The 22,312-nt window shown below is 35.3% G+C and overlaps 1 protein-coding gene across 2 annotated transcripts in view; it reads left to right on the top strand.

Moving 5' to 3' along the window:
* The window catches only part of RYR2 (ryanodine receptor 2), a 391,308-nt gene that overhangs the window by 280,083 nt on the left and 88,913 nt on the right, over positions 1-22,312 (top strand). For both annotated transcript variants that reach the window (XM_032102227.1, XM_032102226.1), the window contains 11 exons: positions 1,163-1,303; positions 2,006-2,169; positions 4,409-4,487; positions 5,221-5,310; positions 6,421-6,558; positions 7,445-7,522; positions 10,179-10,254; positions 12,621-12,747; positions 16,094-16,209; positions 17,732-17,796; positions 19,830-19,951. In XM_032102227.1, coding sequence (XP_031958118.1) covers positions 1,163-1,303; positions 2,006-2,169; positions 4,409-4,487; positions 5,221-5,310; positions 6,421-6,558; positions 7,445-7,522; positions 10,179-10,254; positions 12,621-12,747; positions 16,094-16,209; positions 17,732-17,796; positions 19,830-19,951 — 1,196 coding nt within the window. The remainder of the gene's footprint in view (positions 1-1,162; positions 1,304-2,005; positions 2,170-4,408; positions 4,488-5,220; positions 5,311-6,420; positions 6,559-7,444; positions 7,523-10,178; positions 10,255-12,620; positions 12,748-16,093; positions 16,210-17,731; positions 17,797-19,829; positions 19,952-22,312) is intronic.

The raw sequence follows: 22,312 nt of genomic DNA, 5'->3' as shown, positions 1-22,312 counted from the left end.
TATCTGCTGTGCTTCTGATTTGAAAATATTGTAGTGTTATGGAGCACAAGCCTTATGGCCTTGTGCTGGCAAGCCAGTTATAGTAATCTCAAGAGGCAGCTATAAGCCCATCAAGCATCTGAAAATGTAATTTCGAATAGGAAGAGAGGAGAAAATAATGAAGGCAAATCAGAATACAGTACTATCTACTGTGAATACATTTTTTGGTTTCTACAGTTAAAAATTGCTTCAGGTTTTAAGCAGCATGTGCATTCAAATCTATGATGCTTTTCCTGTATTCTGTGTAGTTCAAACTTTTTAGAATAGGAATCCATTGTTTTTATTTGCTCTTAAATAATATTCAGTGCTTCATCAGGGATTTCTCTAAGACTAAACCTACCTTTACTCTCTTGACTAGGTTTAAAAATATATTCATATATATTATTATCCACATGTAGTCCAAAAGCAAACTTATCTGGCCATTGTGTAATTGAATATAGTTTGAAAAAATATTTTCAAATACATATGTGCCTCTTAAGAATCCAGATTTCTGAGACTCCTGTGGTTCTACATAAACAATGAAGCTTCTGTCTTTTTACATCTTATATGTATATAAGTTCTTTGCATTTTTTCTTTAATCATCCAACAATTTAAATAGTAAATATATATTAACAGGTTATTTAAATCTGAAGATATACAACTATACTACATGAATTGTTTTGGAATTTTTGGCCTGATAAAAGAACAGTTGAAAGTATAAAAGAACAGTGCAGTATCAAGATTATAATTTTGGCTATCAAAATCCTTGCTTCTACATATCAGACGTGGGTTGTTTTTTTTTTTTTTTTATAATTCCTGTCTTTATTTATGCACATATATGCATTTATGTTATAAATGTCTGCGTTTTTCCATCTTCAAGTTTGTTCAGGATGGAAAAAAGGGAATCCTGTCAGCTCTCTACTGAGTGTGACTTGCAATATTTTTCCAAAACTTTGCAAAATGGCATTGAAACAAAGATGAACAAACTGTTCATTCTGGGTGTATATGCACCAGTGATACAACATGGCTTATTGATAAAAGTATAGATGTTTTTCTGGTAGCATCTGTGTAATATTTGAGTGCCAGAATGGAAGGACCTCTGCAGTTATATTTCTATTTGCTTTCAAAATATGTTCTGTTTCAGTTGCTGACAAATCATTATGAAAGATGCTGGAAATATTATTGTTTGCCAAGTGGATGGGGTAACTTTGGTGCTGCATCAGAAGAAGAACTTCATTTATCCAGAAAGTTGTTCTGGGGTATTTTTGATGCTTTATCTCAAAAGGTAAGTACCTTTAGTATCCATCTATTACTGTAAAATACTTACTGTGTAATCTTTCTTCTTTAACCTGTAATTTTTACCCAGCTCTTATCAACACTGTATCATCCACTTCAAAGGAAAAAATATAGGCTTTAGTAAATTTAAATCTTCCTCTTACAGTTTGTAATTTAATATAGATATACTATTTTATTGCCTCTTAAAAAAAAAAAAACACTAAAGCAATAATCTTGAGATGTATCTGTACAGATCTGTACACTTCTCTGTGTAGTTGTAGTTTCAGCATCCTTGAATGAGTTCTATGTTAAACAGAAGTTTAATAATACATCTTGGTATGTGTTTATTGTTCATTCTGTGACTATTTTTAACAAATGTGCTCAAAATTTAATGAGTTTCATTTCAAATCTAAGTGTTATGGAATGCTGTGCATATTCCTGTGCTGTGCTGTCTTTCTGGCATCTGAAAAATGTTTAGCATTGCTACCAGTGAAGTCAACACTTTTCCCATATACTTGAGAAAGATTAAGACTTGCTTCTAGCTTTCTCCTTTGGACATTCAGTTTTCTTTATTTTCAGAACAAAAATTCAGTTTCACACTAAGAAAGCCATTCTCTGGCTGCTTGGTTTCATCTATAGCTGCACCATTTTCACTAGTGATGTTGGAAGTTCCCGTTCACTGCTCACTTTCTATCCCTTATGTGTTCCACAGAAATATGAACAAGAACTGTTCAAATTGGCTTTGCCTTGTCTGAGCGCAGTTGCAGGGGCCTTACCTCCAGATTATATGGAATCAAATTATGTCAATATGATGGAAAAACAGTCCTCAATGGATTCAGATGGGAACTTTAATCCTCAACCTGTTGATACCTCAAAGTAAGGAATTAATTCGTTGCACCTCAGGTTTTTTGATCGTGAATGTGCAGAAGAGGGGGAGAGTCTGTCATTTGGTGTGCTGTGAACTTACAGCTTCTCTTCGGAATGCTTACTTTCTAGATAAGATGGAGATCTTAATTTAATATTTTTATTTATGTATTTATTTTAAATCAAGTAAAGCAATAACTAGCAAGTTACATAATTAATTTCTTAGCCAACTTAGAATATTTTTAATTCATTTTTACCCAGGAGATAGAACTATCCAATTGTCTTTGTCTGCTGCAAACAAACCAGCGTGTTCTTAGGAGCTGAAAAAGTAGACAAGTCTACATCATCCCTGTCATTATTAATGTATGTCAAGACACTAATTCCAGTTTGTGTGAATGACAGTGTACCTACAGGAAATTGTTTGATCATGCCTTCATATAATCTTTTTACTATGAATAATTGGGAATTGGGCAGAACAATTTTCATTCTCTCTAGGCAGTCAGGCGCTGACCCTGCTTTTTTAAGTGTATTAGCCAGACAAAGCACATATCTGAATGGAAACATTCTGCCCTGATTTTTGACTACAGCCAGTGTGCCATTTCCCTTTGTATAGAATAGTCTTACAGAAATATGACTATGCACTAGATCTTTAAAAATTCCTGTTGTAAAACATTTGCTTCACTTGCCCCTGTGAGCCTTCTGCCTGTATTGACATTCAGCACACAGGATGCTGTCAGTAGATTGACACCTTTGTTACAGCATGCTTTTACATGTATGCACATCTAAATATGGCAGTAAAAGACATCATCAAGTCTGGAGTATAGAAAGGACATCAGTGACCTTTAAAATTCATTTTTCTAAGATGTAGTTAAAATATATGAAGGTTTAACAAAAATTCTTAAGAATATTATATTGTCATTTAACTGAGTATTACTTTATCTGGTGTCATTTCAGAGAAAAATCGTAGATAGATTTGAAAAGCTCAGAAAATGTTACTTAATATTACCCAAATTATATGTCTCTTCATTGCTGTAGGAGTCAACAGTTCTGTGATGTTTCAAGACCAAGACAGAACTACTGCTATAATTCTAACCTCCAAATTATCCCACATTCTTTTAACATGCAAATCCAGCTTTGCATTGCTTACTAGTACTGGATCTATTTGTATGAAGGTACAGATAATAGGATGTTACCATAGTTGTAATTTTATTGCATTTCTGAAATTATTTGAGCTATTATAGCATTAATAGAGTTCCCCTCAAATGCAATCTTTCAAACAACAAAAAAAAACCTGCTGAGAGTGCTGGATGAATATTTTCTGACTTTTATGTGTGTGTTAGGCCCTTGCAAACCGTTAGTCTGACATAATTTGATTTTACATTTCTGCGTTTTTCCACCTTATAACTGAAAATCTATACTTCTACTTCGCAGTAGATGGCACTCTTAACACTACTCGTACTGAAATTCTTTATGTTAGGAGGGAAGATATTGCTGTTTCATCAGTGATCAAAAGCATTTATTCCCTTTCATTCGTAGGAATGCTGATGAAGTAAACTACTGATATTTGATAAGTTATTTTTGGGAGAGGATTCTACCTCTAGTCCTAGTTTGAAGATTAAGAATAATTTCTTTTTTTTCTTACTGCTTCAGAAACCTTAACTTCTGCACTCTCTTGTACACCCTTTGAAGGGCTAGCGTATTAATTTCTGTGGGGTTTTATTATTTTATTAGGTATTTTTGTATTTTTAATATTCACTGGTGTTTTGTAAAATAAAGCCTTAGCCATAATCTTGAAGCTGTCATAAATGAGCGGCTTCAAACATATAATACTATTTCTAGGACTATATAAAATAGATAATGTTTCAAAAAGAACTGTTAGCACACTTAATCTTATAATGGACGTGTGCAATAAGTTGCTACCGTATTTCTGAAAATATAGGTTGTAGTTATATCTTTAATACTAAAAAAATATGTGACAGAAAGCACTGGTGCTTGATCTTATTATTGATTTTTCCCTGCACACATGTTTCAAGGAAGTAAAGTTCCTGTGGTTGTCATTCAGTGTCCATGAAATAGTTCAGATTTCTTCCTTGATTTAATTGGGCCTTGGAGCGAACTCTATGTGAGAAGAACAGTAAGATGCATGGAAGGGGTGTATGCATTATTTATTATTAATTTGAAATTTACTTTACAAAAAAAGTGTTCAATTTAAGCCTGTGTGATATTATGCTGATTTTTTTTTCACTTTCAGCATTACAATCCCTGAAAAGCTGGAATATTTTATTAACAAATATGCAGAACATGCTCATGACAAATGGTCAATGGAAAAGGTAAAATCTACATTCCCGTTAAAGCAAAATCAGATCTTTTATTTGAATCCATTTAATCTTTAAAATATTTTACTCAGAATGTTATTATTTTTCATAATGTTACAAGTTGGTGTGTAGGTAAGATATAGACATACTATTTTCTTCAAATATATTTGGGGGAAAGTTCTCTAAGTGCATAGGAGTATTTCAAAATAGTGTTTAATCATTTCATCATTTTCATTGCTGACTTTTGAGTAAATATCCTTGCTAATTGTTTAACAGTTTTATGGACCTGAATTTTCTTTTTTTTTTGTTTTTAACCAAACAAGCTTTTTGGCCTTTTTATTCCTTTGTGCGTTTTGTTTGTCCAACGTTAAAAATAGTTCTTCAACTGTAGCACAGTATATATATATATTTTTATATATATATATATAAAATACATATATATTTATATATATATATAAATATATATGTATTTTATATATATATTTATAAAAATATTTAAAAGAAAAATGTATTGATATGGTTGCTTTGGTAATCATTAATTTGCAAAAAGACGGCACGCTGCATGATTCATAGCTTAATTTGTAGATAATATAAATGTTGGTTGAGAAAATGCTGAGAAAATAGGAGAAAGGAAACTTTAAGAGAACAGCTCTGCGGAAGCATTATTCAGTTAATTTCTACCAATAAAAATAGGATTTTTCATAATGTTTTGCTTTTCCCTATTTTGTCCTCTTATTGCTATTTTCAGTTTGCCAATGGATGGACCTATGGTGAAACATTTTCTGAATCTGCAAAAGTGCAACCATTAATGAAACAATATAAGTTACTGTCTGAAAAGGTAAGGAATTTGTTCATGCTTGATCCAGGGTTGCTGAAACATCACTGAAAATATCACCTTGTGTTTACATCATTTTAAGAAAAAAATATTTACACTATGTCAACTAAGGTGTGGTTGTTGCCTTCCTCAAAATCCTGAAAAGATATAGAAAAGTTTCATTGTATAATAAATAGGCCACTCAAACTTCTTCTCACATAGCTGAATCTACATGGCATAACTTATGGTGAAACTGAAGTGTGATACTGTCACTATAATTTTACAGTAAGATCATACAGGAATGCCTTCTTGCTTAGTGAAGACTTAGGTTTAGGATTTGTCTGTTCTCCAGCATAAAGCCATGAAGATGATTAGACATCTAAAGACCTTGATATAAATGAAGCAATGCTGAAGGAACTGGCTTTGTTCAGTTTAAAGAAGAGAAAGTTGCTGGAGATATGGTCTTGGTTTCCTGGTTCCTAAGCATTAGTTACAGAGAAGATGGATGTATTCTCTTCACAGGGGTGCACAGTGACAGGACAAGGGGCAATGGGTGTAAGGTTCTTTAGCAGAAATGCTTTCTGGAAATCCTTGTTATCTTGACAGCTTAAACATTGGAATAACTTGCCCAAAGAAGTGGTGAAATCACCTGCATATTGAAGGCATGACAGAACAAGACTTAGATAACCTGATCTTGATAGCCCAATTAGGTAGCTTATCTGACCTCAACAGAAGGTAGAGGCAGATGTCCAGAGTTCTCTTCCAACACAGACTTGTTTGTGGTTCTATGATTGTGGTTTTTTGGTTCATGTAGCAGATAAAACACTGTGTTACTCCTGATAATTACTGCTCCACCTTTGACTTCATGTCTGAGAATGCTATTAACACAGTTATCACTGAGATCATCAGTTTCCTGCTGGGCCAGAATTCTTCTCCCCACCTCTGAAATGATAAATAAACTTTTTAATATCTTATATGATTTATTTGCATCATTTCAACAACGCTGGGCCATGATGGTTGAATTCAGTACATTTCTTTGCATCTCAGTATAAACAGGAAGAAGTCCAGTAGTTACTTTTTGCTCTGTACAGCTACATAATAAACAAGGTAATTATTGCATGCACATTCTTCTAGGAGAAAGAAATTTATCGATGGCCAATCAAAGAATCACTAAAAACTATGCTGGCATGGGGATGGCGAATTGAAAGAACACGGGAAGGAGATTCCATGGCACTGTATAATCGGACGCGTCGCATATCTCAAACCAGTCAAGTGAGCCACTTTGCTAAAAACTTTGTTTTATTCTCCATTAATAGTAACTGCCTTTTGAAAGTAAGCCTTTGAAATTTTAGGGCTCTATATGATCATATACATGCATATGAAAGTAATATCTCACAAAGGAAGAAAAGCCTGGACTTTTTAAAAAAGTTCTTTATAAAAAACGTTATTTTTAAAGCAAGAGATACCTGTTACTGCATAACCCATAGAGGAAAGCCTATCAATGCTGCTTTTCTAGCCACACTTCTTGCATCAGTGGATTGGCATCCAGGGAATCTCTGTCACTTTTTATCCTTCTTTGACCATTTGTGTCAATGTAATGATCAAACATGTGACAAATTTAGACAGTAAAAAGAAAGAATAAAAAAATGGTGATATTTTCTGGGTGGCGGGGAGGGACAGAAGGTAAAAGATAACTATTTGTAGATTCTAGTCTTAAATGCAGAAATAGGGTTGAAAAGCTAAATTCAAAATTTGAATTTTGCCTGAATTCACCTAAAACTAGATTGTGTGAGATTTTGCCTGCTGAGAAAAAAAAGTGTCTAGAAAATGCAGAGATTTAATCATAACTTTATCCTTATCCACAATAAATTCAAACCATAAATGAGTTCGAGTGGAATTTGTATTTAAGTGAGAGGGATTTGTGTCTGATGGCCATCTGTCTTTGGGAACAAACTCTGTTGACCTTTGCCTAATTCTCACTGAAGTTTACCACCCCTGATTTATTTTCAGCTGGGCCACAAAGGATCCTTCTTCTCTCTATAGATCTACAAATGACTTTTTTCTTAAGTTCCTTAATTACTTTCAGTATCTTGTTAATGTTAACTTCTTCATATTAAATGCTTGCATAACTCCACTGTTTTGCACATTTGTCATTCAGATCTCTGTAGATACAGCCCATGGTTACACTCCTCGAGCAATTGACATGAGCAATGTCACCCTCTCCAGAGACTTACATGTAAGTTAGAAGCACCTAAAATGCTTACGGTTTGTTTTACAATTTCATTTTTTCTGTTTTGCTTTCATTCTGGTGAGGGTTTTCTGGTCTTTTTCATTATTCTCTTTGATCCTCTGTGGCTTAAAATACATGGTATGTGTTGAAAACCTTCAAAATTTTCTTTAGTCCTGGATTGATTTTCCCAGTTCAGTTTGTGAACATTTGTCATTTTGAAGAGAATCCTGTTTAAAAGAGGTAGCAGCATCAATTTTTTCTGTTTTCCATTCATTTCTCTGTCATCTTTCCAAAACATATAGTCAAGGCTCTTTTTTTCTCTAAACGGAAGGAATCAGAATCAGAAACCATTAGGTAATGTGAATATTGAGAATGAAGGAATTGGAGGTGGCATTTTGACAGATGTGTTGGTAGGTTGCTGTTATTTGGACCAATATGTTTTGATAATCTATGTTTCTGTCATTAGGTAGGATTTTTTTTCATGATGTTTGCTTGAGTATGGTGATAGGTTTTACAGTCTACTAATTTCCTGAGAGTATAATTGCAATGTAATGTATGCATATACTGAATTGTTTTAAATTAGTTAGTATGAGTGTTTGTACCAGTCTAGTGGTGGCAACATGGTGTTCAAAACTGACTACAATAGACTCTGGAAACACAGGGCTAACTTTGCCCATACTGAGCTTTGCCATAGTGCAAAAAACAAGCAGTGGTAGTAAATTAACTGGCTAACTGTGCAGTATATACTCTACTGTACCTCTAAACAAATTCTCACATTGGCTTTCCACTCCTTGATTTCCGTCTTACAGTTCCCAGTTTTATAGTTCTAGCAGTTTTAGATTGCTGACTAGCTTAAAAAGAATTTTCTGCCAATTAACTGCCAGTAGATTGCTGATCATTCCAAAAAGTTCATAAAATTGGTTATTGAATAACTGCCTCTACCACTACATTCTTGTTTTAAACTGATGATAAAGATTCCTTACAATTATGACATTTAACATTTGTATAAACTCAGTATTATTGAAAGGTTTTGCAGACTTTATTTAATGCTCAGGAAACAACTCACCATGTGAACATCATCATAGTATTATAATACAGTAAACAAAACCCAGATAAAATTAACCATCCTGTCACAAATCACATAGAAAGAGCATGGAAACTTCTGTCAGTCCCTTGCTTATTTTTTTATACTTTACCCTCTAATGCTTGTCATTACTTGTATTTCCTTTGTAGCCCTTAGCTATAAGGCAGAGCTTGTTGCCTTTATGATTCATATGCCCTATGAAGAGAAGTCATCTTTGAAACTAGCTTGTTATTTAAAAGCAAAACAAATTTAATTAAAATGCACTTTCAGCTATTAATTGTCCTGTTGCAGACATCGAGGAAATATCTAAACATGCTGGGTATTAATGAAATCTGAGTTTTAAAAACTAGCTGTGTAATTTTGAACATTTTAGAAAATGTTTAATATCATTCAAGTTGGAGTTCAGGGTTAGCTAGCAAGAATCATGACCATGTCCAAAACTGTAAGTCTGCAAAATACTCCTTATTTTGGTCTTAAGTCACTGGTCACATTTTAGCTCCATGAACAGCTAGGTCTTGATCTAAAAACATCTTCATAGCACCCTGCTTTGCCAGGTGCTATGAAAACACAGACTACTCTGCATCCTTCTAAGGTCCTATTTGGGATTGTCAAAATACCAGGATCAGAGTGTGCATGACAGAAGGCATCCAGCATACAGAACAGAAGAGATATCTGTCATAACGTATTCACTGGAAAAAAGTTTGTGATACAAATTGTCTAATGGAAAAATAAGATGTGGCTGAAAAGTTCCTGAATTCGTGAGTATTCTCACAAATAAAGAAATTGATATTGAGAAATACTCATTACTCATAGTCCTTACTGAAGATGAGAAGGTTTCTCTAGGTTCATGGAAGCAAAGTAAAGTGAAATCTGCAGAAAATTCCACCACTCTGTACAATTGGAGAGTATACAACCAGGAGGACAGTAGGTGTGGGTTTGAAAGGTTGTTTCATGTTGAAATACTTCCTACTAGGAGGCACTTGTTTCTTTTGCTTGGTTCAGGGTCTAGCTTCTAGTTTACTGGTTTGAAGGAGTTTGTTTTATAGGAAGAATATATAGACTAATTAATGCTCTAAAGTGGCTGGTGCTTTTAACAGTGTGGTCACACGAATGAGCAGTATCATAGACATAGACATAACATAGAAGAAGCTCTATCTATGGGTTCATAGTTAATCTGCCACAGCCAGCAGTAACAATGTTGATTCAGTCTTCTGGCTTGCTGTTCTTTTTTTCCCTTGACAGTGTCTTCAGAGGGTTCTTGTTGGCCTTGTTTTGAGAATGAAGTCCCCCATGTCACACCCCAGTACTATTTCCAGACTATTCTTCTCTTTGTCGTTCCTTGTTTTTTGTATTAGGAGTTTCTTCAGCGCCAGGTTCCTGACTCTTATACCTATGCCAATTCTACCCAAATTCTATATAATATTTTTTCAATAAAAACTTGTTTCTGGTGAACCATTACAGTGTAATTGTATTAAACTTCCTAGAGAACAAGACTTGTATATAATACCAACCAGAAACTTGTACTTCCTGACAGTTAATCATTTCAACCCATGTCACTAAGCTCTCCATTTTCCTAAGGCTATGGCTGAGATGATGGCTGAAAACTACCATAACATATGGGCAAAGAAAAAGAAAATGGAGCTTGAAGCAAAAGGTAATGTTAACTATAGGTATTTACATTATTTTAAGTTCTCTGTGACTACCTTAGGTTATGCATTCGAGAAGACATTAAAAAGAAGAAAAAGGAACAGCAAATTTTAATTGACAAAGAAGAAACAGCAAAGCATCTATTCTTGATTGTGATTTTTAGTGCCTGAAAGTTGTTATAGTACCAAGTGTAACTGCTCTTGTTTAAGTAGTTTACCAGTTCAGATATATCAAGGGAAGGAAATGCAAAGGTTGTAAATAAATTTAAGCCACATTAATCCATTTTCCTTGTAGCATTAATCTTTCAGACTATTACCCAATGGACTATGATTTCATTTGTGTAGCTTCTTTTATTGCAGGTAGATCTAAAGGTGTTTACTAAGTACTGCGCATATCATGTGTTGAATTGACAAGTGGACCAACCTAGAGCAGATACTTGAATTCCATATAAAAATTGCTTGTGCTTCATGATTTCTGCTTACCTAAATGAAAAGCTTTTTCATGTCTTGTGTATCTTACGGTTTTTCCTCTGTGTTAAAATAATTCTTTATTTGTGTTAAAGCTGATTTTTTTTTTAGATAACACTATATTTGCACATGATTGAAGCTAGGGTTTTACCTTATCTGAAGGTGTCTAGTTGTATACTGTATGCACCAAACTTGTTTGTTTTTTCTTTCTTGTTTTCTCTACAGTGCTTCAGTTTTTAAAAGTTGTAAAATTCCAGAAAAGGTATAGCAGTTAAGGTTTTATAAAAAAGTAAAGTTCTGTCTGGAAGTGCCTTTGACAAGTGCCATGCCTTTAATTATATTTCCCCTTAATATAGTTTTTATTTTATTCCTTTTCTCTGAAACCTTCTTCAGAATAAGTAGCCTCAGGATGGGAAGTTTGGGAAGTCATAGGCTACAGAAAGATGAGATATTTTAATGGATATACTGCATTTCACAGCTTTGAAAGCAGAATTTTGCCTGTGATAAGCACTTCAATGAGAATAATGCGTAGTATTTGTTGTGGTGTGCAGTATGAGAAGGCTGGAGGTGGCTAAAAGTGATTGAAGGAGAGGCTTCTGATGAAGAGTTTTTGTGAGTGAAAAGTAGATGAATTTGTCGGCTGAGCAAAACTTGGCCTTCAAAAGCCGCGTGAGGGTTTTCCTCCAGTATATTCATATGCCAGTTTTGAAATATTTTTTTACCCATGTGTAAAGGACAGAAGAATAATGTGAACTCACATGCATTTTGCATATTTGTCTTCAGCTGTTAGGTGGTACAATTAAATCATGTTGGTGATAAGAGAGTAAAATCTAATCATCCCAGTGTTAAAGACTGTACTTCCTAAGACAAATCCAGACTAAACAAAAAACCTAACCCACCATCAGACTTGCCCACTAGGTTATCATTTTGCCTGTACTTGGATTCAAGCAGAATTAGTGGAAAATTTCAGAATATGTAGCTTAAAAAAAATTATCCAGTGATATGTCTCCAATATTTTCCAGAGGGAATTTGTTCCTTTTTAAAAATATTACTATTTTTAGAGACTTTCTTTAGTGTTTTTTCATAGATAAATCTGATCATGACCTTTATAGTTTCCTGGGGTTTCAGAGCAATTGTCATAGGAATTTATTGTGTTATGTTAGGCAATGGTGATCTTAGAAGTTGAACTCCTAAGAATGCTGCTTTTTATGCAGATATTTATATTAACAATAGCAGCTTTACTTTCCTTCCAAATTAAATATCTACATTCAGTAGATATCAATACCTCAGATTTTTGTAAGCAATACAATGAAGTTTATTCTGTTTACCTCTGGTTTTGCAGCATTCTTTTGATCCTGCTGGACCATTGCGTGAACCATGTTTCAATGACGTATTCAAATTTTCTGTCTTTAATTTATTAATATAAAGTAGAACTGTATAAATTTAATATATTTTTAGATATGTGTATATCTTGCTAAACTTGATGAACCCTGTCATTAGAATGTTTAAAAGCAGGACTTGGTGTATGTCTGTACATTTGTTTATATCTTTGTTTTCTGAGGAGAAGATGTGTTATTTATTGAAATATTTTCAGTTTCATTAAATGAAGTTGTAGGTATAATACGTTTGTAACAGTTAAGCATTTTTTTCTTAAGAGTTTTTGCAATAGGTTCAGCATATTTAGCTGGTACTTGTAGCAAATATGTTAAAATTTGGTGTAACCATGTCCAAAGTTTCTATCTGAATACTTTTTAAGGTTTGTGTAAAGAACTGACAAGTGTATTGTTATTTCTGACTAGAAGTTACTGTAATGTGCTGTGTATTATTGTGATAGTACTTTTACCTACTGGGACTTACCATGTCAACAGATAACTCTTTAATTTTTAATTCTCTTGATGCTCCATAGTAGGAGGAGGCAACCATCCCCTTCTTGTTCCTTATGATACACTCACAGCCAAAGAAAAAGCCAAGGATAGAGAAAAAGCACAGGATATTCTGAAATTTCTACAGATTAATGGATATGTTGTTTCCAGGTAATTCTCTGTTCAGTATTAATGTCACAGAAGGTTTCTGATAGTCCTCAGTGGTCTGTTTTGTTTTGTGGTTTGGTTGATTGTGGTGGGGCTTTTTGGTTTTTGTTGTTGTTTGTTTGTTGGGGTTCCTTCTATCAAAACAAAACTCTATGATCATTTTTATGTTTCAGTACCTGAATAAGGATGAGCTCCTTCATATAAAACATTGTAAGGAAGAGATGTATTACAGAGTTAGTGGCAGGGTTTTTGGAAGACATGAACAGAGTTCTCTGGAATCTCTACATGTTTTCTCCCTTCTCAACATTGTAGTCTGCTTTTTCTTTCTGGTGTGTCTCCATGTGTCCAACTGTTAGTGAACTTATTAGTTTTCTACAAATGACAGAATTATTAAGTCTTAGTTACAGGTTCATGGACATCTTCAAGGACATGTTCCTTTCTAAAGGAATTTCTAGACAATTGGTTGGATAAGACAGTTTTATTTCTAAAACACACAACTCATTTATTTCAATTGAGTTCATTTACGGCATTAATAAAATATTTTAGAAATGAAAAGTGATATTTTAAAATAACTTTTTAAGCAATCCACAGTGTAAGTGTAATAATAGTGAATAGTCTGCAGAATAACATGCATAATTCATTTTAATATGGTGTATTTACCTCCTAAATGTAGCATGAATAAAATTTTAGTTAATTTGGAGGCTTTTCTGCCTCATCAGCATGACTTAGGAAATCAGAATCACTAGAAAAGGCTGAAAGCGTATCTGCACCTTGCATGCCTTGAACATTAGTAAGTGAATGAAACAGTCACTGAGATCAATTTAAGTAATCATTGTGAATTAATTAGCCCAGCACATCTACTTAAAATCTGCCTACTTCCATTCTTTTCTATCACATGTGAATTCCAGCCTGTTTCTAGAGTCCGCAGTTAATAATTTTGGTAAAATCTTTCAGGGTAGCTGTAATAATTCAGTTTACTTCCCATCAATGCAGTAGGATGTACAAAGAAGGATGTCAGACAGCAAAGGCTTCTTTCCTTATTCTCTGTCAAAATTATCAGCTGTATTCAGGAGTGCATATTCCTTTTCCACTAACCCTTTTATTCCTGTTAAACACAAGTGAAAAGTGGCTTTTGGGGTTTTTTTGGGAGTGGAAGGCTAAGAGGGATAATAAGATGAGCATTAACTTGGACACACCCATTGTCTAGTAGCCAGTTCCTGTTACATCTGCATCCTCCCCTGCTGGTTAAACACAGGCCTTTCCATGAAGTTAAACTCAATGTACTTGCTGCACCTTTGACAACTGCCTTGTCTAAACAAAAAAGGACGTGATGCATGGTTTTGGTCTGCTCACCACTGTACTTTCTGCCATGTATGCCTTGCTCACATATCTTTACAGTCTTTAGACAGTGACCATTCAGATCTCTGCACCTCCATGCAAACTGGGTTTAGGGAAGATAGAAACACTTGGCCCCTGCCAAGCATGTGGCAATCAGGCACACTCCAGCTGCTGGTGCGGAAGCCCTCACTCATCTTACTGACACTGCTCCTTCGCATTAGCTGGAATTTTTTTAGAACACAGCATTCCCACCCCAGTGGCAGGCAACTGGGACTTCCTGGAGTTGCTGGAGTTGCAGACACTGCTTTATGTCCTTGACTGTCTGACTGCAATGGCCACTACCAAATGCACTTATGGCAGTCCCCTGCTGAAGCTGCCACTCTGGGCTCAAGGTCTGTAGGGGCCCACAGAGGTGTTCCCCAAAGCTGTGGTGTCTCCCAACTACTGATGCTTGAGACCTTCATTCACCCCATTTGTCACATACCTGGGTGCACCTATACTCCAAGCCTGACTCCAGTTCCTGGCCTAATATCCACTCATGCTGGTCCTGCCAGTAGCTGCCATTTACTCCTGACAGCACATGGAATAATGAGTGACATTGCACAGAGATACAGGTATGAAAGCATTTAATAAGAATATAGGACAAACTCTAGTGATGAGATACAGGACTCAGTCAGTCAACTGATTTGACAGGCCACAGTTTACATGTGACCAGTTATTTTGAAATCTGTTTTTGTCTCTTCTTCACTTTGCTCTTTCTTGATCCTTCCCCACTGTATATTCTGTCATTGCTTTGTGTACTGAGCATTGGTTTGTGTACAAGTAATCCAAATCCTCATGTCCCTTCCTCTTAGGAATTACAAAGTTCAGGTGGCCCTCTCCAAAGCTGTCCCTGAAGTTTCTTAATGGTCCCTTAATTAGTAAACTTGAGACTTTTGTTCTCCAGTGTTGTCTCCTTCATCTTTTTTCTACCAGATTTGTGTCTCTAGGTTTTCTGGTTTGTGGTTTTTCTTTTATTACCCACTTCTGCATTGAGGAGGTCCTTGTTCAGACAGCCTTAATGTAGCAGACATTATTATACCATTATTTGTATCGACAGCTGAGAAAGCTGTTTTATTTCCAGAATCTCTTTTTCTGAATCTGAACCCTACCATCATCAATATTTTAATTTAAATCATAAATGTGCAGTACACAGGCAGTTCTATTCTGTATATATGCAGTAGGTATACTTTTTAAACTTGCAACCTAGCTGAGTACTAATATAACTTGGTGCATGAGTCAGGGGGAGATGAGGTGTGACTGATTCCCTTTCTGTTTAAGAATATCTTTTTCATGCGCCATCAATTAAGTCCTCATCCTGCATAAACAAGGCTTATGCCAGTGCCAGCTTGTTGCTAGGGATGTCAGCCCATGACATGGATTCACGCTTTGGAGATTCATTCTTGTGGAAAGAAGATGGGGTTTTTTTATATCAGACTAGTAACTAAGATGGATAGAACATGCTGGAAAAGTGATTCCATCATTTTGTTTTGGTTTTCCTCTGATTTTTCACAAATGATACATAGCTATTCTGAACTTTTCTGTTAGCATGCAAACTTTTCAGGAAAAGTCATAGTGATGGATATTAGATTTACTTCTAGCTTGATTGTTTAAATTAAAATATTTTTCCAGCTTCAAAACTCCCTCACACAAGAATTAGTCCCTGGAGGGAAATGTAAGATAGTAATGCCTTACAAGTAATGGAAAGAAATTATAATAATAGTGGATTATTCTGCTTGACAAGTGTAATTTTTTTTCTAACCTTCTAGTTGGGAAATCTAGTTGTGTCTTAACAAATTGCTCAAAACCTAAGTAAGTGTAAGAGTACTGTCTACATGAAACACACAAAAAATTTTCTTATATTAACAAGCACATAATCATTACTAGAGAAAATTGTGTCAGACTACATGGAGAGGTAAAATGGCTTTGAGTCCTTCTGCATGTGTAAAAATTTACTCATTTCTTTTTACAGAGGACTTAAGGACCTGGAATTAGACACGCCTTCCATTGAGAAACGCTTTGCCTACAGTTTCCTTCAGCAGCTTATAAGATATGTGGATGAAGCCCATCAGTACATTTTGGAGTTTGGTATAGTAGCCCTTGCACATTTTTCAAAACAATTACTGCCTAAGATGACTGATGTTATAAAAATGACCAGAAAACCTTTTAAATATTGGTACATTTCTGGACTAGTTTTCCCCTTAATCTTCTGTAGTAGATGAAGATCATGAATTTTGGAGTTACGCAATTGCCATTCATTCCAGTTTTTCATATTCATGCATCAGATTAAGAATTTACAGCCAAAATTTATGACTTTCATTCTTTGAAAAAGCAAACTAGCTGCCCCCTTGCATTTATGCATAAAATTATAATCTCTCACATGTGCACCTTAATAGTTGCTATTCACATGTAATCCCTTTTTCAGAGAGCAAATGAAACCGTCATTTGTACCATTCTGAAATTTTCTCTGGAAAAAGGGAGTAGAGAAACATCTTCAACAAACTCCCACAATGGGAATGTTCTTTCACAAATACCTGGCACATGTTTTGTCAACAGTGCTACGAAGGATTTAACTTTATCTGCTTTTGGTGAAGGTAAAAAAAATACAAAGTTTGGTGACCCAAGTCAGCTTCTTACATGAGCAGTAAAAGCCAAAAAAACTGGCCAGGTGCAGCTTTTGTTGTGACCATAGGAGTTGGAATGACACGTAACATATACTGTGCCTCTTAGTCATATATGCTGTAAATGACAGTAACAGGAACATCAGGGAGATTGAATAAACCAATGCTCTTCTAAAAACCAATACAGTTTTAATGTGGAAATTTGTAAATTTTTTGAGCTATTCTATGCTGTGGTTACTTACAGTAACAAAAGTCTGGTCTTAATAACTCATCAGGTTACTTCTGCTGCTAATGCTTGGTTACCATGGCTTCATCATTCTTAATTACATAAATTTGGAATAACTGCAAGAATGATAATGATTAAATACTGAAACACTAGAAACATTGGAGGAACAAATACCATTCAAGTCCCTCAATAGATTAATGGAAAGAAGAAAATAAATAAATGATCGTTTGGAAGCTGTATCAGATTTTATTTTGACAGAGATTTTGTTTTTTATAGTAAGGGAAGAGTGAAGCAATTTAAATTTCAGTTGGATAGATCTGACCATTAATTTTGTTCTTTAGTACAAAGTTCACAAATGAGGAATGAAAATTCATTAATTTGTGTTTCTCCTGGGAACAACTGGAGAAAGGTGCTAGAAGCTGAGTTCAGGCTTCCAAATGGTCACCTGTAACAGGAAAAGATAAACATAGCACCAGATCTTTGTCTCACAAAAGCATCCATTTCTCTTTGGACTACAAGATGCCTTCACTTTTATGAAGATTTGGGCAGTTATTCTTTATGCATTTTATTTGCTGTTACTTTTCCTCTAACGAGGTTGTCATAAAATGCTACTTTAACTAGTGCATATACTGTCTGAGGTACCTTAAATCTACATCTGAAGATGACCAGTATTATTTGTGTACAGCGTACACTTCCTAAGAAAAATGCAGAGTAGACTGTAATTAGGATTTATCACAGGGAGCTAATTTTCTTCTCTCTGCAGATGGTGGCAGCAGAGGCAAAGGAGAGCAATTCCCATATGAACAAGAAATCAAGTTTTTTGCCAAAGTACGGTATATTTTTGCTTATTCTTTGTCAACATAGTGAGTAACAGAAGTGAGAACGTATTTTTTAGTGACTGTTATTGTTATAGTGCTGTTTTTCTGTGTTTAATTAATTCTTTTATTAATTAAAACCAGCAGTAATAAAAATAGCTTGAAAGCAATGTAGGATGAAGTATAGATGTGGGAAGATTACAGGACTATAGTGTTTATTCTCATTATTTCCTGCTCCATGTTATGCAACTATTCATATGATGTTATTCATAAGCTCCCTACATTTTCTGTTTTCTGGCTTAGCCTAATTTTGAAGATTTTTCTCTTTTACAATCTTCAGGCAGGTTTATGTGAGAAATAGTTATTGGAATGAAGATGGCTGTGTGCCTGTCAGTGTCATGGTAGTTATTTCTCTCATTTTAAAACCATGCTGTTGTCTCCATCACGGAGTCACACAGTGGCTGAGGTTGGAAGGGTCCTTTGCGTAGCAGTGTCAGAGAACCATGTCCAGACATCTTTTGAGTATCTCCAAGGATAGGGACTCCACAATCTTTCTGGGCAGCCTGTGCCAGTGCTCAGTCCCCCTGACAGTAAAAAAAAGTGCTTCCTGATGGTGTGAGAGAACCTACCATGTTTCAGTCAGTTGACTCTGGTCTTGTCACAGTGGGAAAGAGCTTGGGTCCATCTTCTTTACCCCCTCCCTTCGGATATTTATACACATTGATGAGATCCTCCCTGAGCCTTCTTTTCTCCAGGTTAGGGTCCCAGCTTCCTCAGTCTCTCGTAATTTAAAAGATCCTCTTGTTCCTTAATCATCTTTGTGACCCTTTGCTGGACTCTCTCCAGTATGTCAATGTTTCTCTTGTACTGGGGAGCTCATAACCAGACACAGCACCAGAACCTAGATACAGCACTTCAGATGTGGTCTCACCAGTGTTGAGTGGAGAGAAAGAACCCCTTCCCTGGACCTGCTGACAAGCACTCTGTCTAAATTCAATCCAGGATGCTGTTGGCTGCTTTTGCAGTAAGATTGCCTTGTTGGCTCATGGTCTGTTTGCTGTCCACTGAAGATCCCCAGGTCCTTCTTTGCAAAACTGCTTTTCAGCTGATTAGCCTTCAGTGTGTGCTGGTAACTGGACTTATTCCTCCCCAAGTGCAGGACTTTGCACTTCCCTTTCCCTCTGACAGTCATGAGATTCAGCACAATTCTCCTTTTTCTGTCATGATTTTGCACATGATAAACCAAGAAAATCTGCTTATTCCTTTCACATGTGAAAGTTTGTATGATATTTGCATATTCAAAAATGCCTTTTGAATTCATCAGTGAATAAGAAAAGGCAACTGTCTGCAGCATTTTCTAATCCTGGTATCCTTGCAGTAAGTTGTAATTTCAATGCCTTAGACTACTTCCATGTGGTATTATTTGTGAAGCTGATTGGCTCAGAAGTTAGCATTCCACTTTCTTGTGCTCCAAAAAGGAAGTAATTTCATATTTTCTTTCTGGCTGTTTATTTTGGATCTCCTCCTGGCTGACGCCTGCAGTGGGCACTGAGTAATAATCACCACAGGAAGTAAACAGGAAAATTTCTGTGGACAAGCCCTTAGTAAGTGAAGTTGTTTAGGGAGTTTTATTTGAAAAATCTTGAACTAAGTGCTTTTAGGGTTCTGACAGTTGTAGGTGATTTTTTTAAAACCTACATTAAAAGGAACAAAGCGTAATAGTTGTGTTTGGTTATGTGGATGGTAAAAACCTTAAATTGCAAGATAAATTATATCTTCTGCATTGTACTCCTCCTAAAAAAAACCACAGATAAGTCCCAGTGCTAATGTAAATTTTTTTTCTGCTGCCTTTCTTGATAACATATTAAGTGCCTTGAATACTAAATAAATTCAGAGGAATAGCTATTAAAGAAAAAACCCAAACAGGTTTTAAAACAGAAAACCTGTTTGAAATCTTCTGTCTTTTTTAGTTGTGACTTACAAAGCGTAATACAGAACAGAGTAAAGAAGGTCCTGAGATAACCACTCTTTCTGATATAATTTCAGGTTGTGCTCCCTTTGATTGATCAGTATTTTAAAAATCATCGCCTGTATTTCTTATCTTCAGCAAGTAGGCCTCTCACAAGTGGAGGCCATGCCTCTAATAAAGAGAAAGAAATGGTGACAAGGTAAAGCTTAAAATAATATTAATGTCTATGCATATGTGTGTTTGTCTTTAAAGAGCAACAGTTGATTGTGGGAGAGTAAGAAGTGGGAGGCACGGAAATATTTTAATGTACACACAAATGAATAATTTTTTACTTTCTTCCCTGTTAGGAAAATTCATTGTATAAAATGGAGAGGAGTACAGAGCTATTATTATATGCTGTTTGAAAAGGATTATTTTAGCATGCAGGGAACTTCAGTTTATCCTTATATCCAACCGTGGAGCACTTGCATAGTCTGTGGCACAGACTATAAACAATTATGTAACAGTTTTCATTGTTAGAAAAAGGTATATACAGAAATCATTATTCCTGCAAAATTTTGTTAGATTTAAAAGCCAAACTTTTATATCATTAAATCAATAAATATCATTATTAATGTCCATCACAAAAATTAAAAATAAGGGAGTTGCATTCTTTCTTTAGTTTCATAAATAGTAATAAGAATAGTAGTGTCACAGAAATACTGACTTAATTCTTTCCCTGAAGTTACACTTTTTTTAAGACCATCTCTCTAAGATGTTTTCAGTTCTGATTGAATTGAAATCCACATTTCCCATTTAGTGAGGGGGATTACAAGCTTCACACAGGACCTCTTGAATACCTGTAATGTGGGCATGTATGATGGTTGCCTTCTTGGCTGTTCTTGGGCATGAACCATGCGATATTGAATTGCTGTATTTTGAAGCTGACAGCATCAAAAATACTGGTGGTCATACAGACATTCAGGGCTTGCAAGGTTGTGTGAATACTGCGTGAAATTTCTAGCACAATATTAAGCACAAGTAAGTAATGGTTGTCTTGACTTTGTGTCGTCTCATGGACTAATCTGATCTGGCAGCTTATCTGAGTGGTGTTCTTCAAGGGATATAAAAACTATCAAAATGTATCAAAATGCGTGCATATAAATAATTTTCCAGTCTTATGAGCTGCTATTTTTCTGTCTGCAATGTCCTAGGTAACAGTATTTTTACAGTTGTTAAATCATGCCAATAAATTCCCTACTTCTGGAATATGTCAAATATATCAGCATGTCTACTGCATAGAGATTCAGGATTTATGCACATATGCTCTATAGCTGTGTAAGATTCCCGAACATATAGTCCTGCAAAAAGATCAGAGCTGCTGCCATACTTGATTGGGTTATGTGCCATCCAGGTGTGTCAGCCAAGGAGAAGAAAACAGATACAAGGAAATCTTGGATGAGTAACAGCTAATCCTATTGAGTGCACCTCCTACACAGAATTTGCTTCAAGCGAAGGGCAGTTCCTGGCTGCTTTCCTTATCCAGTGAAGATAAACTTGCATTCATTAAGATATGGAAGAGTATAGTTTTGGATATTGATAATGCAGTGAAAGTCTTAGCATATGCAACAACCATTCCATATTCAGAAAATACAGTAAATCCAGATCTGTTTTGCTAAAAAATATGGGTCAGGCTTCTTCCTGAAATGTAGTGGCATTATATTCTGTTGTATTTGTAACCAACCTCTTCGTGATTGGGTTTTTTGAATTTCTCATCCAGTAGACCATGTTACAAGTTCTTGTACTACTGTAGTTGTATGAAATTGGCTCTGAACAATCGAAGTATTGGCAATTTGGACTTATTTATTTAAGCTCAGCTAAATATGCTGTAGATAATAGTTTCAGTCTCACTTTGTGAAAACATAGCATCTACTGCATGGTACAGTCAGTTGAGTAATATTTGTATGTCAGAACATACGATAGATTGGTGAGCTATTTATATCTTTTCCAGAATGGACAAAAAAATCTATATGATGCTAACATGCTTCTCTACAGCTTTGCCTGTTGGACTTGGTGAACCAAGGTCCTCATAAAAGAATATATAGTTTATGTCTGCATCATGGAATTAAAAGTGAACAGAGATTCCTGAACATGCACCAAGCAGACTCATTTCTAAAACAGAGCAGTTGCTGTTTCTAGAGTGGATCACTGTGCACTGGCTAATTAGCTGGATTCAATACCACATTAACCTGGCTGTTGTGATTCTGGACATAAATGCTTCCATTTGACACCATGCTCTTGTCTGTAAATGGAACAACATGTTCAGATCTCATCCATAGGCTGTGCAGACATGCTTATTGTATCTTTTGCTTTTAAATCAGAGGCTAATAAATAGCTAGTGTGCCTATTACTTAAGTAGCTTAATAAAATGACATGATATTGTTCATGTCATTTATAGCAGATGAAGGGGTTTGCAGCATAAAATAATAACACCAAAATGGACATTCATGATGAATATTCTCACACTAAACCAGATTATGAAGACAGATTTAATTCCTCCTTAATCTGGAGCCCAGGTCAA

The sequence above is a fragment of the Corvus moneduloides genome, chromosome 3 (genome assembly GCF_009650955.1).
Source record: "Corvus moneduloides isolate bCorMon1 chromosome 3, bCorMon1.pri, whole genome shotgun sequence".
Taxonomy (NCBI): domain Eukaryota; kingdom Metazoa; phylum Chordata; class Aves; order Passeriformes; family Corvidae; genus Corvus; species Corvus moneduloides.
This window is presented reverse-complemented; position numbering and strand designations above follow the sequence as displayed.